General features: G+C 45.3%; 1 protein-coding gene across 1 annotated transcript in view; it reads right to left on the reverse strand.

Moving 5' to 3' along the window:
* Positions 1-23,633, reverse strand: part of plcb3 (phospholipase C, beta 3 (phosphatidylinositol-specific)) — a 65,155-nt gene that overhangs the window by 15,596 nt on the left and 25,926 nt on the right. Inside the window, exons 3-30 of the mRNA XM_036547514.1 lie at positions 22,468-22,536; positions 21,819-21,959; positions 21,486-21,565; positions 21,252-21,305; positions 20,862-20,934; positions 20,032-20,132; positions 19,590-19,756; positions 16,455-16,601; positions 15,767-15,924; positions 15,598-15,680; positions 15,347-15,431; positions 14,337-14,493; positions 12,541-12,642; positions 12,329-12,405; positions 11,863-11,959; positions 11,202-11,286; positions 10,642-10,766; positions 9,899-10,053; positions 9,611-9,772; positions 9,346-9,445; positions 9,041-9,145; positions 7,171-7,265; positions 6,926-7,058; positions 6,116-6,151; positions 4,281-4,390; positions 3,988-4,097; positions 3,281-3,422; positions 3,126-3,202 (exon numbers count right to left, since the gene is read on the reverse strand). Of these exons, the coding sequence (XP_036403407.1) occupies positions 3,126-3,202; positions 3,281-3,422; positions 3,988-4,097; positions 4,281-4,390; positions 6,116-6,151; positions 6,926-7,058; positions 7,171-7,265; positions 9,041-9,145; positions 9,346-9,445; positions 9,611-9,772; positions 9,899-10,053; positions 10,642-10,766; positions 11,202-11,286; positions 11,863-11,959; positions 12,329-12,405; positions 12,541-12,642; positions 14,337-14,493; positions 15,347-15,431; positions 15,598-15,680; positions 15,767-15,924; positions 16,455-16,601; positions 19,590-19,756; positions 20,032-20,132; positions 20,862-20,934; positions 21,252-21,305; positions 21,486-21,565; positions 21,819-21,959; positions 22,468-22,536 (3,026 nt within the window). The remainder of the gene's footprint in view (positions 1-3,125; positions 3,203-3,280; positions 3,423-3,987; positions 4,098-4,280; positions 4,391-6,115; positions 6,152-6,925; positions 7,059-7,170; positions 7,266-9,040; positions 9,146-9,345; positions 9,446-9,610; positions 9,773-9,898; positions 10,054-10,641; positions 10,767-11,201; positions 11,287-11,862; positions 11,960-12,328; positions 12,406-12,540; positions 12,643-14,336; positions 14,494-15,346; positions 15,432-15,597; positions 15,681-15,766; positions 15,925-16,454; positions 16,602-19,589; positions 19,757-20,031; positions 20,133-20,861; positions 20,935-21,251; positions 21,306-21,485; positions 21,566-21,818; positions 21,960-22,467; positions 22,537-23,633) is intronic.

The following is a 23,633-nucleotide window of genomic DNA, read 5'->3' on the forward strand; positions in this document are numbered from 1 at the left end:
ATAGCCTTAGCATACAACAAAGCATACAATGTTCATATAGACCTCATTCATTCCATACTTATTCCACGTATGTGTCCTGCACTACTTTTGTTGTTTGTTGTAACACTGCTGTTGTTTGGCATTTGTTGTCACTTTTGACACTGTATACAACCACTGCAAGAGATACTGAAAACAGAGTCAAATTCCTTGTATGTGTAGAAGCATGTTTGGTCAATAAAGTCTGATTATGATTCTTCCCCCTTTTTTCCTAATTTGGAATGGCCAATTTTGCCCCAATTACTGCAACCCCCACTGTTAATGTGGGAGGGCACATGATGTCAGCCGTCACTTCTTTACACACTGCAGCTCCTATGCTAAGCTTGTGCAGACTTGAGTCTGAGGACGACACTTCATACACAGCTTTATATAGGTGCCTGATCGACCAGCAGGAGTCACTGATATGCAGCGTAGCAGACTAAACTCCTAACCACCACTATGGACTCCCAGTCATCCAATGATGACATAGCTTGGATCAGACCCAGGCTGTAGAGCTAAACCCAAGCCACTTGGGTTCCCCTGGCACTTCAGTATGTTTTGAATAACTTTACTTATTGAATTGTGTTGTATTTACAGATATAATACCACACTCTGTGCTATAATAAGTAAAGACTGAGGAATATTCTCTAAGTAAAGAGTTGGAATATTCAGGGTCTGCAGCCTGGAGCTATATTAGATCCCTACTGTCTGATAGTTTCCTGTGTGCAACATATACTGATGAGCCAAAACATTATGACCACCTGTCTAATATGCTGTTGGTCCTTCGTGTCTATACTTCGTGTCCGACTCACCGAGGCATGGACTCTACAAGACCCCTGAAGGTGTCCTGTGGTGTCTGGCACCAAAACATTAGCAGCAGATCCTTCAAGTCCTGTAAGTTGTGAGGTGGAGCCGCCGTGGATAAGACGTGTCGGTCTAGCACATCCCACAGATGCTCAATCAGATTGAGATCAGGAGAATTTGGAGGCCAGGGCAACACCTTGAACACTTCATCATATTCCTCAAACCATTCCCGAACAATGTGTGCAGTGTGGTAGGGCGCATTATCCTGCTGAAAGAGGCCACTGCCATCAGGGAATACCACTGCCATGAAGGGGTGTACCTGGTCTGCAATGATCTTTAGGTAGGTGGCATGTGTCAAATTGACATCCACATGAATGGCTGGACCCAGGGTTTCCCAGCAGAACATTGCCCAGAGCATCACCCTCCCTCACCAGCTTGTTGTCTTCCCACAGTGCATCCTGGTGCCATCAGTTCCCCAGGTAAACGGTGCACACGTACACGGCCATCCACGTGATCTAAACGAAAACGGGATTCATCGGACCAGGCGACCTTCTTCCACTGCTCCAAGGTCCAGTTCCGACGCTCGCGTGCCCATTGTAGGCGCTTTTGATGGTGGACAGGGGTCATCATGGGCACTCTGACTGGTCTGCGGCTATGCAGCCGGGTACGATGCACTGTGTGTTGTAACACATTCCTCCTGTAACCATCATTAAACTTTTCTGTGACTTGTGCCACAGTAGATCTTCTGTCGGTTCGGACCAGACAGGATAGCCTTTGTTGCCCTCGTGCATCAATGAGCCTTGGGCACCCAACACCCTGTCGCCAGTTTGTGGTTTGTCCCTCCTTCAACCACTGTTGTAAGTACTCACCATTGCTGACCGGTAGCACCCCATAAGCCTTGCCGTTTCAGAGATGCTCTGACCCAGTCGTCTGGCTATAACAATTTGGCCCTTGTCAAAGTCGCTCAGGTCTTTTCTCCTGCCCATTTCTCCTGCATCCAACACGTTGACTACGAGAACTGATTGTTCGTACCACATAATCTACCCAGACCCTGACATGTGCCCTTGTTTGGAAATGATCAATGTTATTTGGTTCACCTGTGAGTGGTCATAATGTTTTGGCTCATCAGTGTATATACCACCTTCTGACGTCTCTTATTACTCAAAGGAATCTTTCCCTAATCTCCTCTGAGACCTGCCACTTCCAGGCTCTGAGGCTGCCCTGAGCTGCAGTTAGCCAATTCAAAACTCTTTGGTCTCTAGCTGAAAGCTGGATATTTCTCTGAGATCTGGAGCCAAGGAACTAATACCTCCAACATGCAGAAAGCCCTGCGGCAGCTGTGTGAGCAGAAGTCTGGGGAAGGCTTCCTGCATGATTATTAACACCTGGTTTTTTCCCTCTCCATCCATGTGACATACTCACACCCTAAGCAATATACATGTTCCCCAACTAATAACCAAAAGATATTTCCTTGCTTTTACATGCCTTAAAAACATTGATTCAATTTGGCATGAAGGACTATTTCCCAAACCTGAAAGTGGTGTATGGGGCCTATGACATCATAAAATCGATGCACTCAAAACAAACCCTTTGAAAAATCTGAAAATGAAACAATGATACCTGGATCTCATTTCCAGTTCATCAAGGTGTTTGACCTGGCAGTAAATTACAGGAGAACACAGCAGAGGCTGCTGTCCAATCTAAATCCCCCAGTAAAATGTGGTTCAAAACTTTCAAAGTGTCATGCAGCCAATTGGTCTTCATGACAGAGAGGTGTGGGGTCCCATCACAAACCAGGATCACACTATATGGGACAGAGATCCCAGTGAAAGCCTTCATGTCGAATTCTGTAAAACTCTAAAATTACAAAGACAAAAAATACAATGCTTGGAGGACCAAATTACTGTAATTATTATCATTATACAGAAAACAATTACAGTTCTGGCTGGATTTGAAATGCAGTGATCCAAGCTGACTCCATTATAAAGCCCCGATACACCAACAGCAGACCAACACAACCACCAGTCAGCCTCCAGACAGCACTGCAGTAACAATTCCAATTAGAGTAAACCAAATTATATAAACACCCCACATGCCCTTATCTGGAACATTGGGAAACAAACTCTATAGCACATCAACAAAGATGACTCTCAGACCCTGAAGAGAATATGCCAAGGCAGATCTGCAGGGGTGATTTTGACCAGATGTAGTCTCTGATTGGGCTTTGCTTGGAGACGGACAGAGGTCTGACGAACACCTGCACATGCACACACACATACACTCAATAAAGAAATAAAGATGCGTACTTCTCACAGATGTCCTTGAGCTTCTTAACTTGGGCATTTTGGCAGTCTTGGGCTGTCTCCCGCAGCTTCATGTGGGCCTGAAACAAAGCAGGAATGAGACAAGCAAGCAGAGAGAGAGAGAAAGAGAGGGAGGGAAAGAGAGACAGTTCCTGTACCTCTCTCAGGTGCACTTGCCGCTTCTCTCTCTCCACCTGAAGCTGCTTCCTTCTGAGCTCCAGTAGCTCCTGCATCTGCCACTCCCTCAGCTGCACTGCCTGCTTCTCCAGATCCTGCTTCTGGACGTGCTCTGGGGGGTCACTGCAGAATGCACCAGATTATACAGCTACACACACATACACAGAGATACATAGACACATACAAAGATATATACACACACAGATCCTGCCTCTGAATAGGCTTGGGGGGGGCACTGCAGAACACACCAGGTTACGACCGACAGACAGACAGACAGACAGACTCACTCACTCACTCACTCACTCACTCACTCACTCACTCACTCACTCACCCACTCACCCACTCAGAGATACACACAGAGATCCCCAATCACATTTCTCTCTTGCTCTCACACATACACCGTCTTCCGGAACCGTGACACAAGACCATGGACGTTTGTAGCGTGGTTTCGGTTTCAAAACCATTACATCCCTACTACACATGCAAACACATCATACATACATATACAGTGCACCCATATAACCTTGTATCCATCCCACCTTTGCTCTGAGGACAATCTTCCCCCAAGGACTGATCCAAAATCAACAAAACAGACCATCCTTCCTAAATCTACAGAGCTTAAACACACTGCTCCAGGGCCTATCTGAGGGGCCCTGGTGCCATCTACCCTCCCTCCACTCTGTTGTACCTTTTTCTCAGGCTGATTTTGAGCTTATTCTCCATCTGGCTGCGTCTCTTCTTCGTGTCTGAGTTCGGCTGTCGGTTCCGACTACACTGCTCCTTACCCAGAGACCATATCTGGAAATGCACACATGAAAGCTCACAGCTCACAGTGCTCTGGAACACACACATGAAAGCTCACAGCTCACATTATGCAGTGTGTGTAAGCGTGTATGGGTGCATGTTCAAATATGCAGGTGCGTGTATGTGTGTACCGGTGTGTTTGAGTGTGTAAGTGTATAAGTGTGCAGGTGTCCTGACCTTCTTCAGATGTTTCTTGCGTAACTCCTTCAGCTCTTTGGCATGCTTCTTCTGAAGCTTCTCATAGGACCTGTGCAGCTTCAACTCCTCCACAGTCTCTGCCTGGATATCTGCATGCACATAGACAGAGCCAGGTAGTAAACCTTCACTTCAGCATTGCAGAATAAAAGCCGCTTTCACACAGCAAGTCAGCTTCAACCCATCATTTCAGTCCCTAGTGTTTTCCTGCTACAGCCCATTCATACCAACTCATAAGTAAGTGTGTGATCTTATACTCTTACCACCTAAACTGCCAGCTAAATTGCTTTGGTATATTCACAGCCAGCTATCTTGACAGATTCCATTTTTGCACACAGGAATGTTATCATAAAATACAGTGACATACAGGACTTGGAAATGGAGACAGTTACCATGAAATTTTGGTTGTATAATTCTACATTGTAACATGTACAGTTGTATGACTGAGTAAATGCAGTAACCTTTTCCAATAGTCACTGAAAGAGCCTTAAATGGTATTGTCTCTGTCGGTTAACATGTGATGCTAATCTGAATGAAGTTCCCTGTGATCTTGTAACCCCCTGTTTGAGAAGTGTTGGTTTACTCTACTGAATATAATATTGAGAGGTTCTGAGAGAAGAATCTGATCTCAAAGGTAGAGAGAGTATTTTACACAGGAAGAGAGCTTTTCTGATTTCCTCCATGACAGTAATTGTGAGTACAGGCAACCAACAAATGAGGGTCTGACAGTGAGGGGTGCACTATGTGCATATAATGAATCATGGAATCCCCTTCCACACTGAAGCACAGGTCAGGCCCATTCTGGAGCCAGGTAGCTTTCCTGGATCTTGGATAACTTGGATAGACTCATTTCTACCAAAGGCAAACTCAGCAAACCCCAGGAAAAAACCTGTTCCCAGGCCACTGTGAAACAGGTTCATGTTTTAAATGTTAGAAGATGAACTCTTTCTTCAGTCGAGGACAAATGTTCCTTAAAAAAATGAGACAGCAGAGGACACACAGAAGAGCACAAAGCATACCATCAGTACCATCAGTACCATCAGTGCTCTCAGAGAGTACCATCAGTGCTCTCAGAGAGGACACCACAGCAGCCCATCCTACCCAGCACTGCTCAGTAAGAACAGCCCTGAACACAAGCCCAGTAATTGCAGTACCACTTGCACCTCAGCTCTCAGAAGGCACTGAAATTCCCCAATTTTACTCTACCCACAATTCCCTGAAATCAATTCCCCATGCTGTCCTTCTTTCTGGAGGAGGAGCAGAGGTGTTCAACACTAGCACCCCAAAATAGTCTTTATATATAAAATATTATTGTCAAATTTAGCAGTAGTTATTTGGATTTGTGTGCCATGGTATCATGTTTACAATGTTTACATTTTGGTATCATAAATGTACGTCTGTTACAGAGATGAAACTGAAATGAATGGATCTGAAGGACTGGGAGAGAACATCATATAATCAAAGTGGGTTTCTTTCATGTATGTATGCTGTTCATTATCATTTTTGTGATATTACTGATGCTAATTATTGTTGTCCTCATTGTCACTATTATTATTATTACTGAATGCTTTAGCAATAAAAGTAACATTTTTAATCATACCAAAAATCATGCCAAAAAGTAAAGTCATTTCAATTAAACTGAATTGAACTGAAGGAGGTGGAGGGAGACAGACACTGAGGACACAGAGAGCAGTTCGGATCTCGGTGATGAGGCAGCGCATAGTTGGAGGATAGTCCAATGGAAATGAATTATGCAATCCAACACCCCATTCAAAGGTGACACTGATCTTTACAAAACAGTTGGTTGACTGCCTTACCTGTTAAAACAGTAGCTATCAGGTCTTCTTTCTGTCCTGAAACATTTCACAGATTTACAAACATTAGTGCACAAAATACACACAAATCAATCCATCAATATTCCCAGTATTCCATGAAAAATGTTCTTTCTGGAAAGATGGCTAGTGTGAGTGCTGTCACTACGGTTGAGTATGCGCTCTAACTGCCATACCAACAAGCCTGGCTGTTTGGCGTTGCGGTCAAGGTGCAGGATTGGTACCCCGTAGACCAGGGCTCGAGGGCAGGTGGGGTGACTGCTCTCGCCCTTCGCTACACTACCTATGAATGAGCTGTCTATGGGGAAATCTGTGCCACTGGCTTGCTGGAGGTTGTTGTCAGTCACTGCAGTGGATAATATTTGTTATTTGTTATGAACTACTGGAGCAAAGGTTCTTACTGAGAGTGTGGTCTATATATTTAATAATGTATGGGTTCTCACTAATTCCTGTTCTGCATAAAGCAAACACACATGAAGGTACTTTTTATTCTTCAATTTCATGCCAAGCGTATTTTTCAGGGCCTGGTTGTGTGATGTCTGGAACTGATTCTTGTTAGAAAGATATTTTAATAGTCATCTATGGACCATATTTCAGTGAGATGGCAAGAGGAAAATGCTGTCCAATAATGAATTGGTCTTATAAGATTATATTTATGGCCATAGTTCCATAAGCAGTTCTATTATATTAATTGAACATGATTAAGAATCCTACACGAGCAATTGTTTGAAGAGATGGTAGTGTGTGTCTGCATTCATCTTTGTGCATCTGTGTGTGCCTGTGTGTGTTTGGTACCTGGTCCAGGGGAGTTGCTGAGATCACTGACCACAAGTGGGGTCTGAGGGGAAGGTGCAGGAAACGCAAAGCCACCATCTGATGGGAGGTGCAGATCTGGGTTCTCTCTGACCTCTGACCTCACCTGCACACGCTGCACCACAACAGCAGAAGTAGTATTACAATCACAAACACGCATACTATGCACACACACACACACACACACATACACACTCACAACAGACAGACAGACACTCTCCTCTGACCTCATTGTTGTCCTCCATGAGCGCAGCCAGCTGTCGCTCCCTCTGGTCCAGCAAGGAGACATGTCTGATGGGGTTAGTCAGGGCCTCTGCATACTCTAAAACACAGAGACAGCACTGAGATACTCCACTGTGAAGAGAAGTTGCTTTTTCCAAAATGCTCAATCATTCCACGGAAGCTTGAAACAGTTAGAGATCTGAGCTAGAGTTTAGGGAAAGTCTTACATTAATGCTTATTGTCCTGCATCTTACCCTGGTGCTGGGTACACAGTAGAGCAGTATGCGTGCATGTGTGTATCAGGGTTTCCCTTATCTGGTAATTACCGGTTTTTGCCTGGTAAAATTTAAAACTTGCCGGTCAAAATATCCGGTATTAATGCTCATACAAAACGTAGCTATAACGAAAGCTATCTCTAAACAGGACATTTGTGTTTTGACAGCAAAACAGCCTATTAACAGCCTACAGTACCTTTTTTCCCCCAAAAGGGTATGCTCTTTTATTGGGCGATACTACAGCAGAGAGGGGCTTCTCTCTGCAGAATCGATGTGCATTGCACCTTATGTGCATTGCAAGCTGCAAAGATACATTGGACACATTTGATTTCAAGTCGGCAGCACAGGACTTTGCAGCAATGAAAAAAAGGAGAAAAAAAATGTTACCTGGTAGCCTATAGTTTACATCTGATGCTAAGTAGGCCTAGCCTTTTTTTAAGCAAGCTACAGATGTTACAGGTTACAGATGTTTCGTAATAGCCTACATTTTAATAGCTAATGTTGAGGTTTTGCTCAATCGTTACTGTTCATTTTGCTTAATCATTACGTTTCATTAAATAGTCAACTGATTTGAGGTCGTTGTCATTCTCCCCTCAACCTAGGTGTACATTATATTTGCTTTTGTAATGTAGAATGTTACTGAAACGTGACCGGCAGTGTGCAAAATACTCGGTGGCAATCACAGGGTCCCCCATACCTGCCAACATTTAGGAAATACGGAAGGTTTTTTCGGCGGTGGATAGTAAATAAATAAGTAAATAAATAATGTTTGTTATGATTGTTACTCAACAATGCTTTGTCACACAGATAAACAACTAGTATCATCGGAAAGGGAATATTCTGCTGTTTGTTTTGATATGCAGTATGTTGTGAAATGGTAAGGACTTTGTGACTTATTCAACCGAGAAGCAGGAGTGTGAAAATGGGTGAAGAAATTAGTAAAGATATTTCTTTGCAGAAGTTTGATCTGTCTTCATAATGTGATTACTTTGGTAGGCTATGCACAAATATGTGACTAGCATCATTACAAAGCTCCGGTTCTGCTCTTTTTTGTGATATGTGTTCAATATCTATGAATGATGAGTTCATGAGTAATTCAAACAAGAGTAATGGGTGTGGAGATGGACACAGAGCTGTATGCAGATTGTAACTATGATTAAATATGATGTAAATTCAAAATAATTTTTTTCGCCAACACTTCATCGCATAGACAAGCAACTAGCATCGTTAAAGATCAATACTTCGTGAGCAATTCAACCGAGAAGAAGGGATGTGAATCTGGACGCAGGTTGTGTCTGTCAGGCTTTAAGGGTTAAAAGACATTTTTAGTTACAATTGCAAGTGACAAATAATTTTTTAAAGATTTTTCCGGAGACCCCCCCCCAAAAAAAAAAATTTTTTGCTGTTGAGGCTTTCAGGGGGTCTCAAGTGTCAATCAAAGGGTGTTGGATCCCCCGAGACCCCCCACTCCATTTTGCACCCTGGTGACTGGCAAGTTTCAGATTTGTCCGGTAAAATAAATTCTTTTCAGACACCGGGCCAGCAAGAAAAAATCCCAGCGGAAACCCTGGTGTGTATGCGTGTTTGTGTGAAACCTTACCCTGGTGCTCATTGGGGATGTAGTCCTGGGCTTCAGTGTAGACCAGCAGAGAAGCCAGCATGAGTGGCTGGTTCAGCTCATTCTTCAGGCAGATGTAGTGATAGCCTACAACACACGCACAGACACACACGGACACGCAAACAAACATAATAATGTAAGAGGGTGTGCATGCAAGTATAGTTATACACAAGATGAAAGAAAGGAAACCTGGAACACACAGACACACGTGTGCACACATGCATAGAAGAGATGTTGGGGATGAATCGCACAGCAGAGCTCGGACTGAAAATGGGGACAGCGCTCACCTGGTCGGATAGCAGACACGGGCAGGATGCGATGACCAATGAACTTCCCATTCTCCTCAAACACTGCCACTCTCAGAGATGCCAGGGTTGGCAAAACCACCTGGGGAGACAAGTATTTCAGTGCTGTAGGAGAGCCCTAGTGACACTCCAGAAGAGACAGGTATTTCAGTGATGTAGCAGAGCCCTCATGACACTGCTGAAGAAGAAGGTATTACAGGGATGTAGCAGAGCCCTAATGATACTGCTGCGGACAGAGGCACTGTACCTTGCTGAAAACACAGGTCTCCTCATCCCACACAGGGTCCATCGAGTTGCCATTGGACGTCTTGGTGCGGAACTTCCTCTTAGTGTCGACGGGCAGACCAAACATGTCCACCTCCACATACACTCCCACCTTCTTATCTGTCAGGAACTGACCTGAGATCACCTGAGGGGGATCACATCAGTGCGTCAGATCTGCAAAGGCCCGTGCATTTGCAGACACGCCCTCTACTGCCCAAAATCAGTCAGGCAGACACACAGACAGACACACAGACACACACACATACACTACCCTGATCTTGACAGTGTTGGCCACGATGCCGTCCACGATGTTCTCTGTGAAGGGATCGAAGTGCTTGTCTGTGCGTCTCATAAACTCGGGTTTGAGCAGGTAGCCGCTGCGGCCATTGTACTCAAACACACCCATGTTGAGCTGCATGGGCAGATCTAAGAAACAGAGAAGGACAAGTCCATGAATTAGAGGTGGGATTTAGGGTGGGGCACTTTAAGTTCTGCCCTTGCACTGTTGAACTCAAACGGTCCTGGTGACAGCAGATGGTTGTGAATATTCATTTATAACTGGACTGTCACTGGTTTGATCCAGATTCTAAAAGACTGCAGATAGGCGCAGAATTGCTGTAAGGTGATGTGGTAGCTCAGAGGCAAAATATATTCCAGGCTGATCTGCTCATTAATATTTATAACAAGCAACTATCATGAGAACCCTTTAGGTAGTAACCAAAACTCTCAGCAGGAGTCCAGGGACAGAGAGATAAATAACTGTCTTGCCCATGGTTGGGTTAGTTTTGGGCTTAGGTCGATCAGTCAGCTGGTTTGGGTTTTCACTCCCCTATTTGTCAATTAATCATAAGCCAATCCAGCATCTACTGCAGGAGACAGACAGAGAGGGATAGAGGGATGGAGATGAGTGCTGAGAGGATAGGATGAGGTGAGGAAATTAGTATACGAAGGATGAAAGAATAACTTTGATAGGAGGCAGGGCTGCTCTAACTGGAAAGTGAGACGAGAACTGACCGAGGGTTTGGAAGTTTAGCGCCACCATTTGGCAGCCCACATTCCAGAATATCTGGGGCATGTAGTTGGAGGAGTCAACTCTGGTGCCTTTGGGGTAGATCCTGCTCAGCTGCTTCTTATTATATCTGTGCACATGGTTAAAGAATTGTATACATATACACGCACACACATACAGCTATGGAAATCTATACACAAAGATACGTTCTCACATGCGCACACATACACGCACACGCGCGCGCACACGCAGCTATGGAAATCTACACAGACACACGTGCACACACACACAGCTATGGAAATCTACACATTGACACACACGCACACACACATACATCTATGGAAATCTACACAAACAAAGATACATTCTCATGTGTACACACACATGCGCACACACACGCGCACACACACACATGCACGCACGCACACACACACACAGGGCTAAGGAAATCTCCATTCCCATATGCTCTCTCACAGGCCTATAATCCTTTCACCAACCACAAGAGCTGACTGGACTCACTCACAGTTAAAGAGAGCCACATTTCACCAAAGAATTTCAAGGATACTCCACAAACTCTATGGGGGAGCCTTTCAAAGTGTCCATGCCTTTGGTCTCCACGAAAGAAGACATCTCAAAGTACTTGTTCCTCCCTTTGACGGGTGAAAGAGACAAATAAGCACTATCACACACATATACAAGCATATACAATACAGCCTATGTGAGTTCAGGTGAGGGCCATTTCAGTGCTATGACTTTGCAGTGTACCACGTTATTCTCTTTGGCGTTGCCCTCGATGAGAGAAGTGACTGCATTATTGCTCCACAGATAAGGCATGGAGGTACGGAGATGGACATGTATCATTATGCTTAATGGTGCTCTTAATGAAATGTATTAGTCAGATATAGTGCTGAAATGGAGTCTTCCATGGTTTATAATTACCTTAGGCATGCATACACACACACATACACTCATTGACACACATAGACACATGCACGCATGCAGAAAAAAAAAAAAAACAAAGCTTAAAAAGATCAAAATTACAGAGCAAATCTGAGCTACAATGAGGCTACAAACTGTGTTTAACATCTTTGTGGTCTGAGAGATCTTCTGGACAACAAACATCTCGCAAAAAATCAGAGGAAGGGGAGGAGTTTCTGTTGTGTCCAATCAGAAAAGAGGGGAGGGGCTGATGTGCGGGGGTTGGGGGGCAGAGGTCAGACACTCACTTCTGGCTACCTCGAAGGTCTTGAACTTGACGGGCTCAATGTAGTTGACCAGGGTGGACATCTCCTCTGTAGCATTGACCTCACTGCTCGCAGTGCCCTGACGGACATGGAACACTACGTCACATTTTACACATACACTTAAATTCAGCTGCTTAGAGGACACTTCTGTACAGAGCGCCTTCTGTAGGTCACCTTTTCTACATGTTGTTCTCTTAGGTTGTTCAGGTTCAGTATGCTGCTCAAAGGTAACAGCAGCTGTACCACTGTGGAGAATAGAACTGGTCTCATAGAGGACAAAAAAAGGAAATATAAAACATGGAAGCCTGCCTCAAAGACATAAAAAAAGGTTTCATAGAGACAGTCACAGGGAGACAGTTGCACAAACTGCATAGACAGGCAAGGGAGAGACAGGCCGATAGAAACAGGCACATAGAGACAGGAAGGCCTTTCCTGAGGGCCAAGCTACCTCGTCACTGTTGGGCTTCTTGAGCTCGGGCACCTGCTCTTCCTCTTCCTCTTCCTCACTCTCAGCTTCACCTCGATCTGAAAGGAAAGGGATTTACAGGCTCAATCATTCTGAGAATCACCTAAGCAAATATGTGCCCACCCAAGGGCCTTTTTGGGACAGTTTCCAAATCCCCCCCACCTTTCACTCTACACCACTCTGGCCATACTGACCAATAGACTTGCGCGGATCCCCATCTTTGACCATCCTCTCTGCCAGCTTTTCCTCTCCATTGGACAGAAGCTGACCCACCTCCCCATCATTAAGTGGGCAGTCTAGAATGGGGAGAAAACTCACTTTACACATCAGTCACAATAAGACTGTTTTGCTGCAAACAAATTACATATATTGAAAGTTCACAGCAATTAATAAAAACTTACATAATTACACATTCAAATGATACATTAATGCAATAATACTAAGTGTGCATTAAGGGAGTGAGGGTCACCCTATGATCAGTGTCAAGGTACATAGGTAAATGTATTTAAGATGTAAATCCTATTTAACAGAGGTGTACTGTAACACTACTGTAAGGTGGGAATGGGAGACGCCTGACAACATACGGACTGTGGCACACTAAAATAAGGGACTGTTATTCAAGTAAGCATTCTTGGGCCATAAATGACAAGGAATGTGTCCCCGCTCCTCCACACCAAGGAACTGTATGACAGGATGGGCCACCAGGGGGTAGGGAGAGTCAAGGGGCACGGGATCTTGATCATCCCAAATCCCTCAGGGACCCTTCCTCCTGACCAGTGGGGAAATCCCAACCTGCAACTATCAACTATTATTTCTGTATATTCTGTTTGGTTCAAGGTACACGTCTTGTTTGGTCTCATTTTGATCCATACAATGCAAGTAGCAAAGGGGTGATAGTTCTATAACAGTAGAGGGTCTCCTAACCCTTAGTCTGAAAATCCGCTCAGCAAGCTGAAAGAATGAACACCAATGCACATAAACACCAGCACCAATCAATAGCCAGATGAGGACAAAACCTATTCAGGCTCTGTCCATGACCCCACCTCATGTGCTGACCAACTCCTTAAGGTTTGGTTATATAAAGGGAAAGATTTCTGCACTCAGGGAGCCCGTCAGACCAGCCTCCTGCGAATTAAGCGTATAGCCATGTGACTCCGTTTAGGGAGCACCATTAGCACGGACTCCTGCGCACCAAGCATATAGCCACATGACTCTGCATAGGTAAGCTGTGTATATTTGCCATCATTTGCACTCTGCCATACTGTTTACTGTAATTCGAGAACTTCTACCTGATTGGAATACTTTTAACTGGGACAATTTGGATTAATAAAAATATTAGCCTTAACCTTTGTTTGTGATTTCTCATTTGGCCATTTCTAACGACGCACGTAGCAGGATTCAAGGTTTTTCCATATGTTCTTGCCATACTGCTCGAAACCCACTGATACTTACGCTCATAGTCAGTCTTCAGTATTGCACAATTCTGATGAGTCTGCAGTCCCTAGGTGGGCCGCCTAACATATATTCTATGATTTATAGTATAACACGGCAGCGAGTTATATTAAATGTGCTGGTACGGTATCCTACGTCGTGGACTATGTAGCCTGATCACCTACAAGCCAAAGCGAACTAAGAATTCCTGGGATGCTAAGTAGAATTGGGAATTGGGGAACTAAAATGTAGGTTGGCATAAAATGGAGTCAGATTTGAGATATTTGATAGGCAGATTTTAACATCACTACTTCCAAAGACGCAAACGCACGCATCTGCCTTCAACAGCCACCACTTCCCTCATTGGTTATGACTGGCTGTCCCACACTACACTACAGTGTTGTATCTCTTGCACAAACAAGATTGACTGTGAGTGCTAGTGTTTGTGAATATGTGCAAATCTGTCTACACATGTCAGTCTGTGTATGAGTGTGTGTGTGTGTGTGTGTGTGTGTGTGCTTGAGTGTAGCTGCCTGATGATGTCATCAGCATAAGTCACCATTGTTAGGGGAAGCTTGCTCAATGGAGTCCCCTTCACCCGCCCGGCGCCGCACACTGCCCCCAGTGGACTCACGGGGCTGGTGTTTTTTCTTGTTCTTAATGAGGATCTTCCCCAGCAGGTCCTGGGGGGAGGGCAGGGGTTGACCTGGGACCAGCTGAGGGCAGAGAGAAAAAGGATATTTACACTTGGGAGGAGTGCAGGGGCTGCCCTGTGATCTCCTGGAAGCTGTTTTCTGAACTAAAAGAATATGTCTAAAAAACAGAAAGGAAAAAGCATTTCATTTGCATTATTTTGAAGTGTAACCTTCTGAAGTCACACATTACATGCAGTCATTAGCAATGCTCTTATCTTGACTTAAAAAGTAGCAGTACAACGTGCATCTAATAAAAGTCAAAGAAACAAAGGGACACAGAGAATACAAGTGACCACATCTAAGCCTGCCTCAGTCCCTGCCACAATGCTGTGATAGCAGGTGCCACTGCAAATACATACATGCTACCATATAGTCAGCTAGTCTGGACTGTTGAACTCTCGCATTATTACTAAAGGAAGACAGTCATATTTAGATTCCAATGTTTCTTAGGATTTGAGAATGGACCCATGGGCCTTAATCAGCTCATTCATATAACCAGCAAAATGCAGAACAAATAAACATTTTGATTAAAAGAATGAAACAATATAAATCACACATACAAAATCACCTGTACATATAAATGTCTATTGATAAATATTTTTTATTAAAAACAAGGAAAATTAGGAATGATGCAGCTATCAGGCGTAACCAAGCCTAGGTGGACACCAGTCCGAACCATGGCGGAACCAGTGCAAGCCAGGCCAAATCAGGCCTTGGTGGAACCAGGCCACATCAGGCCATGCAAAAACCTGGCCAAAACCAGGCCACGCAAGAACCAGGTCAGACTAGGCCACGGAGAAACCAAGCCAAGGCAGGCCATATCAGGCCTTTCTGGAAGCAGTCCATAGCAGCCCATGACCTGAGGAGGACTCACTGGGTACTTCTCCAGGGGATCAATGAGTAGGGCGTCTCCAAATATGGTGCGACAGTACTCAGCCATCTTCGCCTGCTGCTTTGCTCTGGAGGACAGAGGCATGGTTAGGGGGGGTTAGAGGGAAGGGGAGTGAGAGAGAGAGAGCGGAGGAAAGGAGCAAGAGGGAGAGAGAAAGCGACAAAGAGAGGTAAGAGTGAGCACACACTTCCACATGTTAGCCAACATGCTGAACCCCAGGGTCCCACACTTACGAGTCTACATGATTCTCAAAGGACAAAATGACAGGGTACGGGGATGTCTTAAATGCGCTCTCCGCAATGGCCTCAATCACCTCCTGTAGAAGACAGAGAGAGTGTCTCAGAGGTCACACCCCGGGACAATCTCATGCATTCATGCGCACGCGCACACACACACACACACCTTGAAGGAGATCTCTGTGGTCATGGTGAAGCCATGGGTGATGTATGGCTCCTCGTCAGGGAGGCGCCCCTTCCAGCAGTCCAGCTCTATGCAGCGGCAGCCTGTGAGCAGCACCTGCCTGTACATCTCCACGGAGGACAGCCCCGTCAGCTGGCCCACTGCAGGGAGAGGGAGAAGCAGAGGTTACACGCATTCACTAACCCACACCATTTGCATCACACACAGATATACACCAACCAGGTCCACACCCTCTGCATCGTACAGCCATAGTGAACCTGATGTTGCAGAGGCAGTAAGTCAAATGAATAAAAGTAAATCCCAGCAGTTTCTCTCACTGATTCAGATGTCTGTCTAATACTCTCATGCTGCCTACCACTACCACAGTCTAACACTAACACTAGCTAACAGTAACATGTCTAATAGTCTAAGACACTCTAACACTAACATTCTGTAATACTGTTCAGCATCAGCACTGTGCAGCATCGTCTAATACTGGCTTTCCTGGCATTTATGCCAGTCAAATGCAACACATCTCTGCAAGCAGTCACACATCACACTCCCTGCTAGGGGGTGCTGTGACACCACAGCCTATAGCCTATAAGGACTGTGGCAACTCAGAAACACACACATCAGCTGAGGGGCCATCGCCATAACTCGCGGGGTTTGTGTTGTAGTAAAGGCGGAGTACCTGTGAGGTAGGTGTTGTGTGACGAGTTGATGAAGTAGTGGGAGAGAGGCTGGGTCATATCGTCTATGATGTCCAACCGCTCTGGTGGGACAATGGAATTCTCTTCTCCCCCCAGATACTGACTGAAGCCCATCAGCGAGATCTGATCTGGAGAGACATCCACACAGACACACAGAATGTGTTACATTACATTTGTCTTCATTCAAAAGGAGGCAGGGTCAATTTACACATTCTTGTCCTCAAATGCTTTAGCACCACTAACTTCTGTTGTGTTAATAAAGCTACACTGAATCCTCTGAGTGAATGAGAGACAGCTGCAAACCGTTCAAGACATTCACCTCTCTCCTCTGCCCTCCACCGTCTCCACCCACCACCTCTCTGACTGCTGATGACTTCACCACTTTTTTCACTGAAAAGGTGATAGCAATCAGCAGTCAGTCCTCCACTCCGCACATTCACAGCCAGTGTCCACCCATGCACAACAATTTACTGCCCACATTCTCTCCCATCTCTGAGGCTGACGTCTCCAAGCTTCTCCTCTCCAACTGATCCAAAACTTGACCCCTGGACCCCATCCCCTCAAATTTCCTACAAGCTATCTCTCCTATGCTCTTACTTGCACTCATGTACATAATCAACACATCACTTACAACTGGTACTTTCCCCACCACATTAAAGCAGGCTACAGCAGTGGTTCTCAACCGGAGTGCCATGGCCATGTAGTGTGCCGTGGAATTTTGAGGAACCCGATGTGTTTTTATATAGGTGTGTGTGTGTGTGTGTGTGCACTAATACTCTGTGAAAAGACTGATGTTTTATATTGTGCTATTAACCCTTTCGCATGTAACTTATTTTTATGCTATGTGTTACGTTACATGGTTCGTTATGTTTTCATTTGCATTATTGAGCTTCTCATGGTTTTCAGTTAGTATTTGCTATATTTTTTAACGTTAAACCGCTGTTTCCTCAAAGCTAAAATTAGTCAGAATTTTTCCAATCTGGTGTTCTAATCGCGCCTGTTTTACACACTAAATGGCAAATCACACTCATGTGACCATATGTGCAAAAGGGTTAATGGAGTAATGTGTTTTATTTCATTTATTTTATTTTAGTTCATGATGCTGCATTATTATCGGACAAGTTCTTGCTCTGATGCACTTTTTTAATAAATTATACGATTACCTGTCTAATTTAACTTTAATAAAATCTGTTTGATAATTTGATAATTATTTGACAATCTGCTGTAGTGCAATATGAGTCAAATCTCGCTAATGACATTACATATATTATATCATGTATATATGTGACATTCTTCATAATTGATAACCAACTTTAAGCTGGTGTGCCTTGACGTCCTGGTTTAACCTTTGATGTGCCTTAGCCCCAAAAAGGTTGAAAACCTCTGGGCTAAAGTAACATCACTGCTCAAAAAATCTACACTCAGCCTTACACTAGTAGATAACTAGAGACCAGACTCCCTCCTCCCTTTCCTATCTAAAACCCTTGAACAAGTTGTTTTCACCCAGGTTTCCGCTTTCCTCTCCCAGCACGACCTCTTGGATGCCAACCAATCTGGCTTCAAACCCTGCCACTCCACTGAGACCGCTCTCCTGTCCGTTGTCAACATCCTGTGGTTGGCAAGAGCTGCCTCCAGGTCATCAGCCCTCATTCTACTAGACCTGTTGGCTGCTTTCAACACAGTGAATCACCAGATCCTCCTGTCCACCCTCACTGATCTGGGAATCACAAGTACTGCAATCCGCTGGTTTGAGTCCTACCTCACAAGTAGATCCTTCAAGGTATCTTGAAGGGGCAGGGTATCTAAGTGACTTTGGCTAACCACTGGGGTTCATGGCTTCTCTTATCACTGCCATGCCAAGGACACCCAGCTCCAATTATCATTCCATCCTGATGACCCTATGATCTCAACAAGAATCATTGCCTGCCTCTCGAATATCTCAGCCTGGATGAAGGAATGCCACCTTCAACTTAACCTGTCTAAGACTGAGCTCCTGTCCAGCCCAGCCAGCCCATCCATTCAGCACGACATCACATTTCATCTTGTCTCAATGACACTAACTCCATCTAGGTCTGGGTAATGTTTGACTATCAGTTAAACTTTAAGGACAACATTGTGATGACAGCCAGATCATGCAGATTTGCGCTGCACAACATTAGGAAAATCAGGCCCTATCTATCTGAGTATGCTGCACAACTCATTGTCCAGGCTCTTCTCATCTGTCAAGACTGGACTACTACAATGCTCTCTTGGCCAGCCTACCTGCATCCTCCATTAAGCCTCTGCAGCCGATACAAAATGCGGCCACACGTCTGGTTTTCAACCAAACGAAGAGGGCCCGTGTTACGCCTCTCTTCATCTCACTGCACCTGCCCGCATCAAGTTCGATTCCTTGTTGCTTGCGTTCAGAACAATCAACAAAACTGCACCTACCTACCTGAACGCTCTACTACAAGCCTATGTTCCCTCCCAACCGCTGCACTCTGCTACCAAATGGCGTCTCGTGGTCCTGTCACATCGCGGCACAACATCACTATTCAGAACTTTCTTTGCTATTGTCCCCCAATGGTGGAATGACCTTCCACACTTCATCCATTCTGCTGAGTCCCTCACTATTTTAAGAAACATCTGAAGACACAGCTCTTCCACACTCACCTGATCACCTGAATCACTACCACCTAAAGCAATTTCTTTTGTCCTAAACTTTTTTCCTTTGACCAACTGTTGAAACATGGCCTTTGCTTGTGTTGTATTTTTCCTCACTTGTACGTCGCTTTGGATAAAAGCGTCTGCCAAATGAATGTAAATAAATGTAAAAAGAAAATGAGTTTGTAAACTTGTAGAATGTATACTGACTAAGACTGTTTGTTTAATGTGTATTTGTTATGCCCAAAAAGCTCAGTGAATTCATTCAAGTGACTTTAAAAGTAGACAGAGGGAAGATAAAGAGAGAGGAAAAAGAATGTGAGAGGGAAAGAATCAGGGAGGGAAAGATAGGGGAAAGGAGAAGGCAGAGAAAAAGAAACTGACAAAGATAGAGGAGGAAAGAGAGGGGACTGGAAAGAGAACCGGCCGATGAAATGCGGGGGCGGTCCCTGCAAACGCAGAGGCCCCACCTCTGTCCAGCTGGCTGGAGTTGGGCTCGTAGCTCTCCATCTGCTGGCGCAGCTGCTCCCTCTTCAGGGGTGGGTACAGGACCTCATTGAGGCGAGAGTCACGCTGGCGGCGGTTGATGAAGTCCAGCATCTGGTCTAGGGACAGGAAGGGCTTTCCCTTTGACCCACTGGGTGAAGGAAAGAGGACAGGGCATCACGACAGTCTTTTTAGGTAGGAGGTTAGACTGTCACACACAGGGCTGTAAACACGGGGACAGTAACTGATGGTGCTTTATTCATTATGCATCCCTCTGGTTTTCTAAAATCTTCTTCTGTGAATAGACCATGAAGAAGTAGTACACCCACAGACACACGCACATACAAATACAGACAGACACAGTGTTTACACTGATGCATGTACAGATGCAAGCACGTACACGCACAGACACAGACACACACTCACAGCTCCACGAAGATGCGCTCAATCTCGGGCCTGATGCACAGGTTCCTAATAAATGACTGGAACATGTCCCATGTCAGCTCATCTGGTTTGATCCCCTCAGCCTGGAGGAGGAGAGAGGGAGAGAGGGAGATGACAGGAAAACAGAGAGGAGATGGTGAGAGAGGGAGGTAAAGAGAAAGAGAGAGGGATAGAGAAGATGGATATGGAAAGGTCCATGGCAGAGCGGGATGAGAGGAGTTGGGAGAAGAGGAGACAGAGGAGAGTAATGAGCACAGATGGAAGGTCTGAGAGCATGACTAATACACCCTACCGAGAGCTGGAGGACCATACAGCCACAGACACTGGTGTGAACAAGGGCCAAGTGTGGATTTAAACTTCAGCATTGCAAACACAGCACCAAGATTGAAGCAAAAAATTTAAAATAATAAAATAAGCATAAAGCAGACTGGTTTGAACATGAACCAAACATGTCTACATGGAAAAATCATTTCTGATACTGCCCTTTTCAAAATCCTTGCTCTGAAATAGTTTACTTTCCAAAAGTGCACTCTGCTGATCTGCCAGCAGGGGGCACCAAAAGCCAATTTAAAGGAAAGGGGACGCTCATGTACTGAGAATGAGGTAGCTTGTTTCCTGGGTAACGGCCTGCAGTGGGCTCCAGGTCTGGGGAACGGTGCTCGCCGTTTACGTAGGGGAGACTGCGCGGGATGGTGGAGGGTGAACTTTGACCTGGCTCTCGACGGTGAGGCTGCTGAACACCACATGTCTCTGTCTCCAGGAAGCTCAGGGTAATATAGAGCACTTGCGGATGGTGTGTGGTTATAAATTACCCTATTGGTGGCCAGGCCGGACTGATCCAAAGCTGTCTCCACCCGCTTCTTATCGGAGAACATCTTTAGGATACTGTGAGGACAAAGAAGGAAAAAGTTACTCTTTGTTATAAGTATTAGATTTTGTCTTAGCCATTCTTTGTATGTCATTCATATTATATTATATATATATATATATGACATGCTTCAGCAACACAAAATTATGTATTGCCTGTAAAGCTCATTTGAACTGGAATTTGAGGGCGTGAAAGAAAGAGAAAGAGAGACAGAGAGAAAGATGCAGAGGTAGCTGGAGAATTGAAAGAGGGAAATAAGAAGTGGAGTGTTACGTGCCATCACATGCAGTAAATGCAGAACTAGAGCAAAGTATACAGGCTCACTTCTACTCACTTCTTCACTGGAATTTTGTTGTCTTGGTTAACCTGCAGTTTCAGCTTGGTGAATCTGAGGACAAACGGAGAGAGATATTCAGACAGAAGTAATATTTTGCAGGCACATGCATGCACACACACACACACACACACACACGCGTGTGCACAAACACATGCACACATACATGTGCATAAGCAAACACGCACGCACGCACGCACAGGCACAGGAACTCATGCACGTCCATGCACTTACGCTTTGAAGAGGAAGGTATTTCGGGAGGCGTTTTGGGACAGGATGTTGGTGGCCAGCTTGAACAGCTCCTCTGTCCACACCTGCAGACACAGGAAGAGGCAGAAAGGCCTCAGCACCACTCAGACTGCAGACACACAGGGGCAACACCATATGGCCACCCTCGCAGCACACGTGAAACGAAGGCAGGACAGGGGAGACTGTATGCAGATGAATGAGTGAGATCAAGCAGAAGCAGAAAGAAGGAGTGAAGGGAGAGAGAGAAAGAAAGATGGAGGAGAGAGGGAGAGAGAGGCAGAGATCTAGGAGGGTTTGAGAAGAGGTATCCAAGGTTACCTTGGCAGTATCTTCCTGCAAAGCCTGAAAGTTGAGAAAGGACACATTGACCAGGTCACAGCCATGGACCACTGTCACCAGCTTGACCTCAGCTTCAGCCTCGCCCTTCCCGAACCCCAGCACCTCTCGCACCCGTGGGTCCTACGGAGAGCGTGGCAAAGCTTTACCATGCATCAAAACTCCATAACAACACACATATAAGGACATATAGCAGTTTCAAGAGCACCCCACTACCCAGGCAGGCTTGTGATGGAGGTGTTTGGCTGTCTGCATAAGGCCTGGGTCCATATCTGAGCAGTAACTCCCACTAGGGGACTCCAGCAGCCACCTGCCACACAATCAGAACTGAAAATAGAACCAGAACCAGAACCAAAACCAGGAAAGGAACCAGAACCATCATCGCTGCACACTTCTCTAAAATTGTGCTGGAAGAGTACACAGCAGTCCTCCTGAAAACACGTATCATTAATGATCATGTTAGCAGCCCTAACATGAGGTAACTGGACCAGTCACATCACCCTGAGTCACAATTCCTGTAATTTTTGTGGTAAAAATGTACATGGGATTAGAACAAAGATAAAACACTGTTACAACATTATGGCTGTTTCTTCTTATACGGGCAGATACAGTGATGATAAAGAAATGTTACCTTTGGCATCTTAGCATATTTCCCTGTCCTTGTGTCCCTGATAAGACTGATGTCCAGGATTTCCACCTCCTAAGAGACAGAGACAGAGTGAGAGACAGCTATTAGTCTCTTCAGTACCATTGGTCATGCTGCACACTGGCACTGTTGCATTCAGCTCTACTGCAAATAATTTTATTCATTAACTGCTTTGGCCACATCCCACTGTTATGGCCACAGAAGACGCAGAAATGAGGAAAGCTGGTGGTGGGGCGTGTGAGAGAGGCTCAGAATTCGCCAACCCGCAGCAGGCTGAGGATGGCAACAGGTTTGTGGGGGGGTAGACGGATTGAGGAAGACAGGGAAAAGTTACTGCCACAATGAGTCATGGAGGAAGACAGAAACAGTCTGTGTAACTTTCTGTGTCTCCTTTCTGACCTGCGCCCTCTGACAGCTCCATTAAATGTTTTTCTCCTCTTTTCCTTCCTTTCTGCTCTCCCTCCATCAGTCTCTCAAGCTAAACGACCTCTCCCGTGGAGTGCCTAAGCACCCCCGCTATGGCTCTCGCTGACAATTCAACTTGATATATAACACTTGGACCAAGTCTTTGAATCCAGGAGCTAAAAATACATCCCTCTTGCACAGCAAGCCCCCCTACTCTAGGGGAGAGATGATGCAGTCCTGTTGCAAAAGGAAGACCATTTCTTTGTGTTGGGGGTGGGGGCAATAAATGTGACAGTAAACAAAGATGATGTTAGACTGTAAATGCTTTGACGGCTTCTGTCTTGGCTCCCTCTCTCTGTGTCCAGCACTGGCCGTCACAGGGAATGATGAAGACATGGGGACGGACGACCTTTCGGAGGGTTGGACATGCTGTAAGTCTCCAGGCTCTGCTGGTGGCTATTTTTGGCACAAACGCACTGTGATGGAGGCCGCTGGGACCACTTCACAAAATAAAAAAAATTGCTTTTGAGCCATTTTGCAGTTTGATCTCTTCCCCCGAGGAAGGCCTTATATTAAGAGATGTTAACATGACTGCTCTCCAAAGAGAATCAAATAACTTACCTGTTACTTGCAAGTGCTGGTGCCCGATCAAAGAACACCCTGACCAGATAAACTCCCTTTCATAGCCCAGAGTGGGCTGTGTTTCTTATGAGATACATGGCAAAGCCAGGAGGAGGACCTGAGGC

This window comes from Megalops cyprinoides, chromosome 16 (assembly GCF_013368585.1).
Source record: "Megalops cyprinoides isolate fMegCyp1 chromosome 16, fMegCyp1.pri, whole genome shotgun sequence".
NCBI lineage: Eukaryota > Metazoa > Chordata > Actinopteri > Elopiformes > Megalopidae > Megalops > Megalops cyprinoides.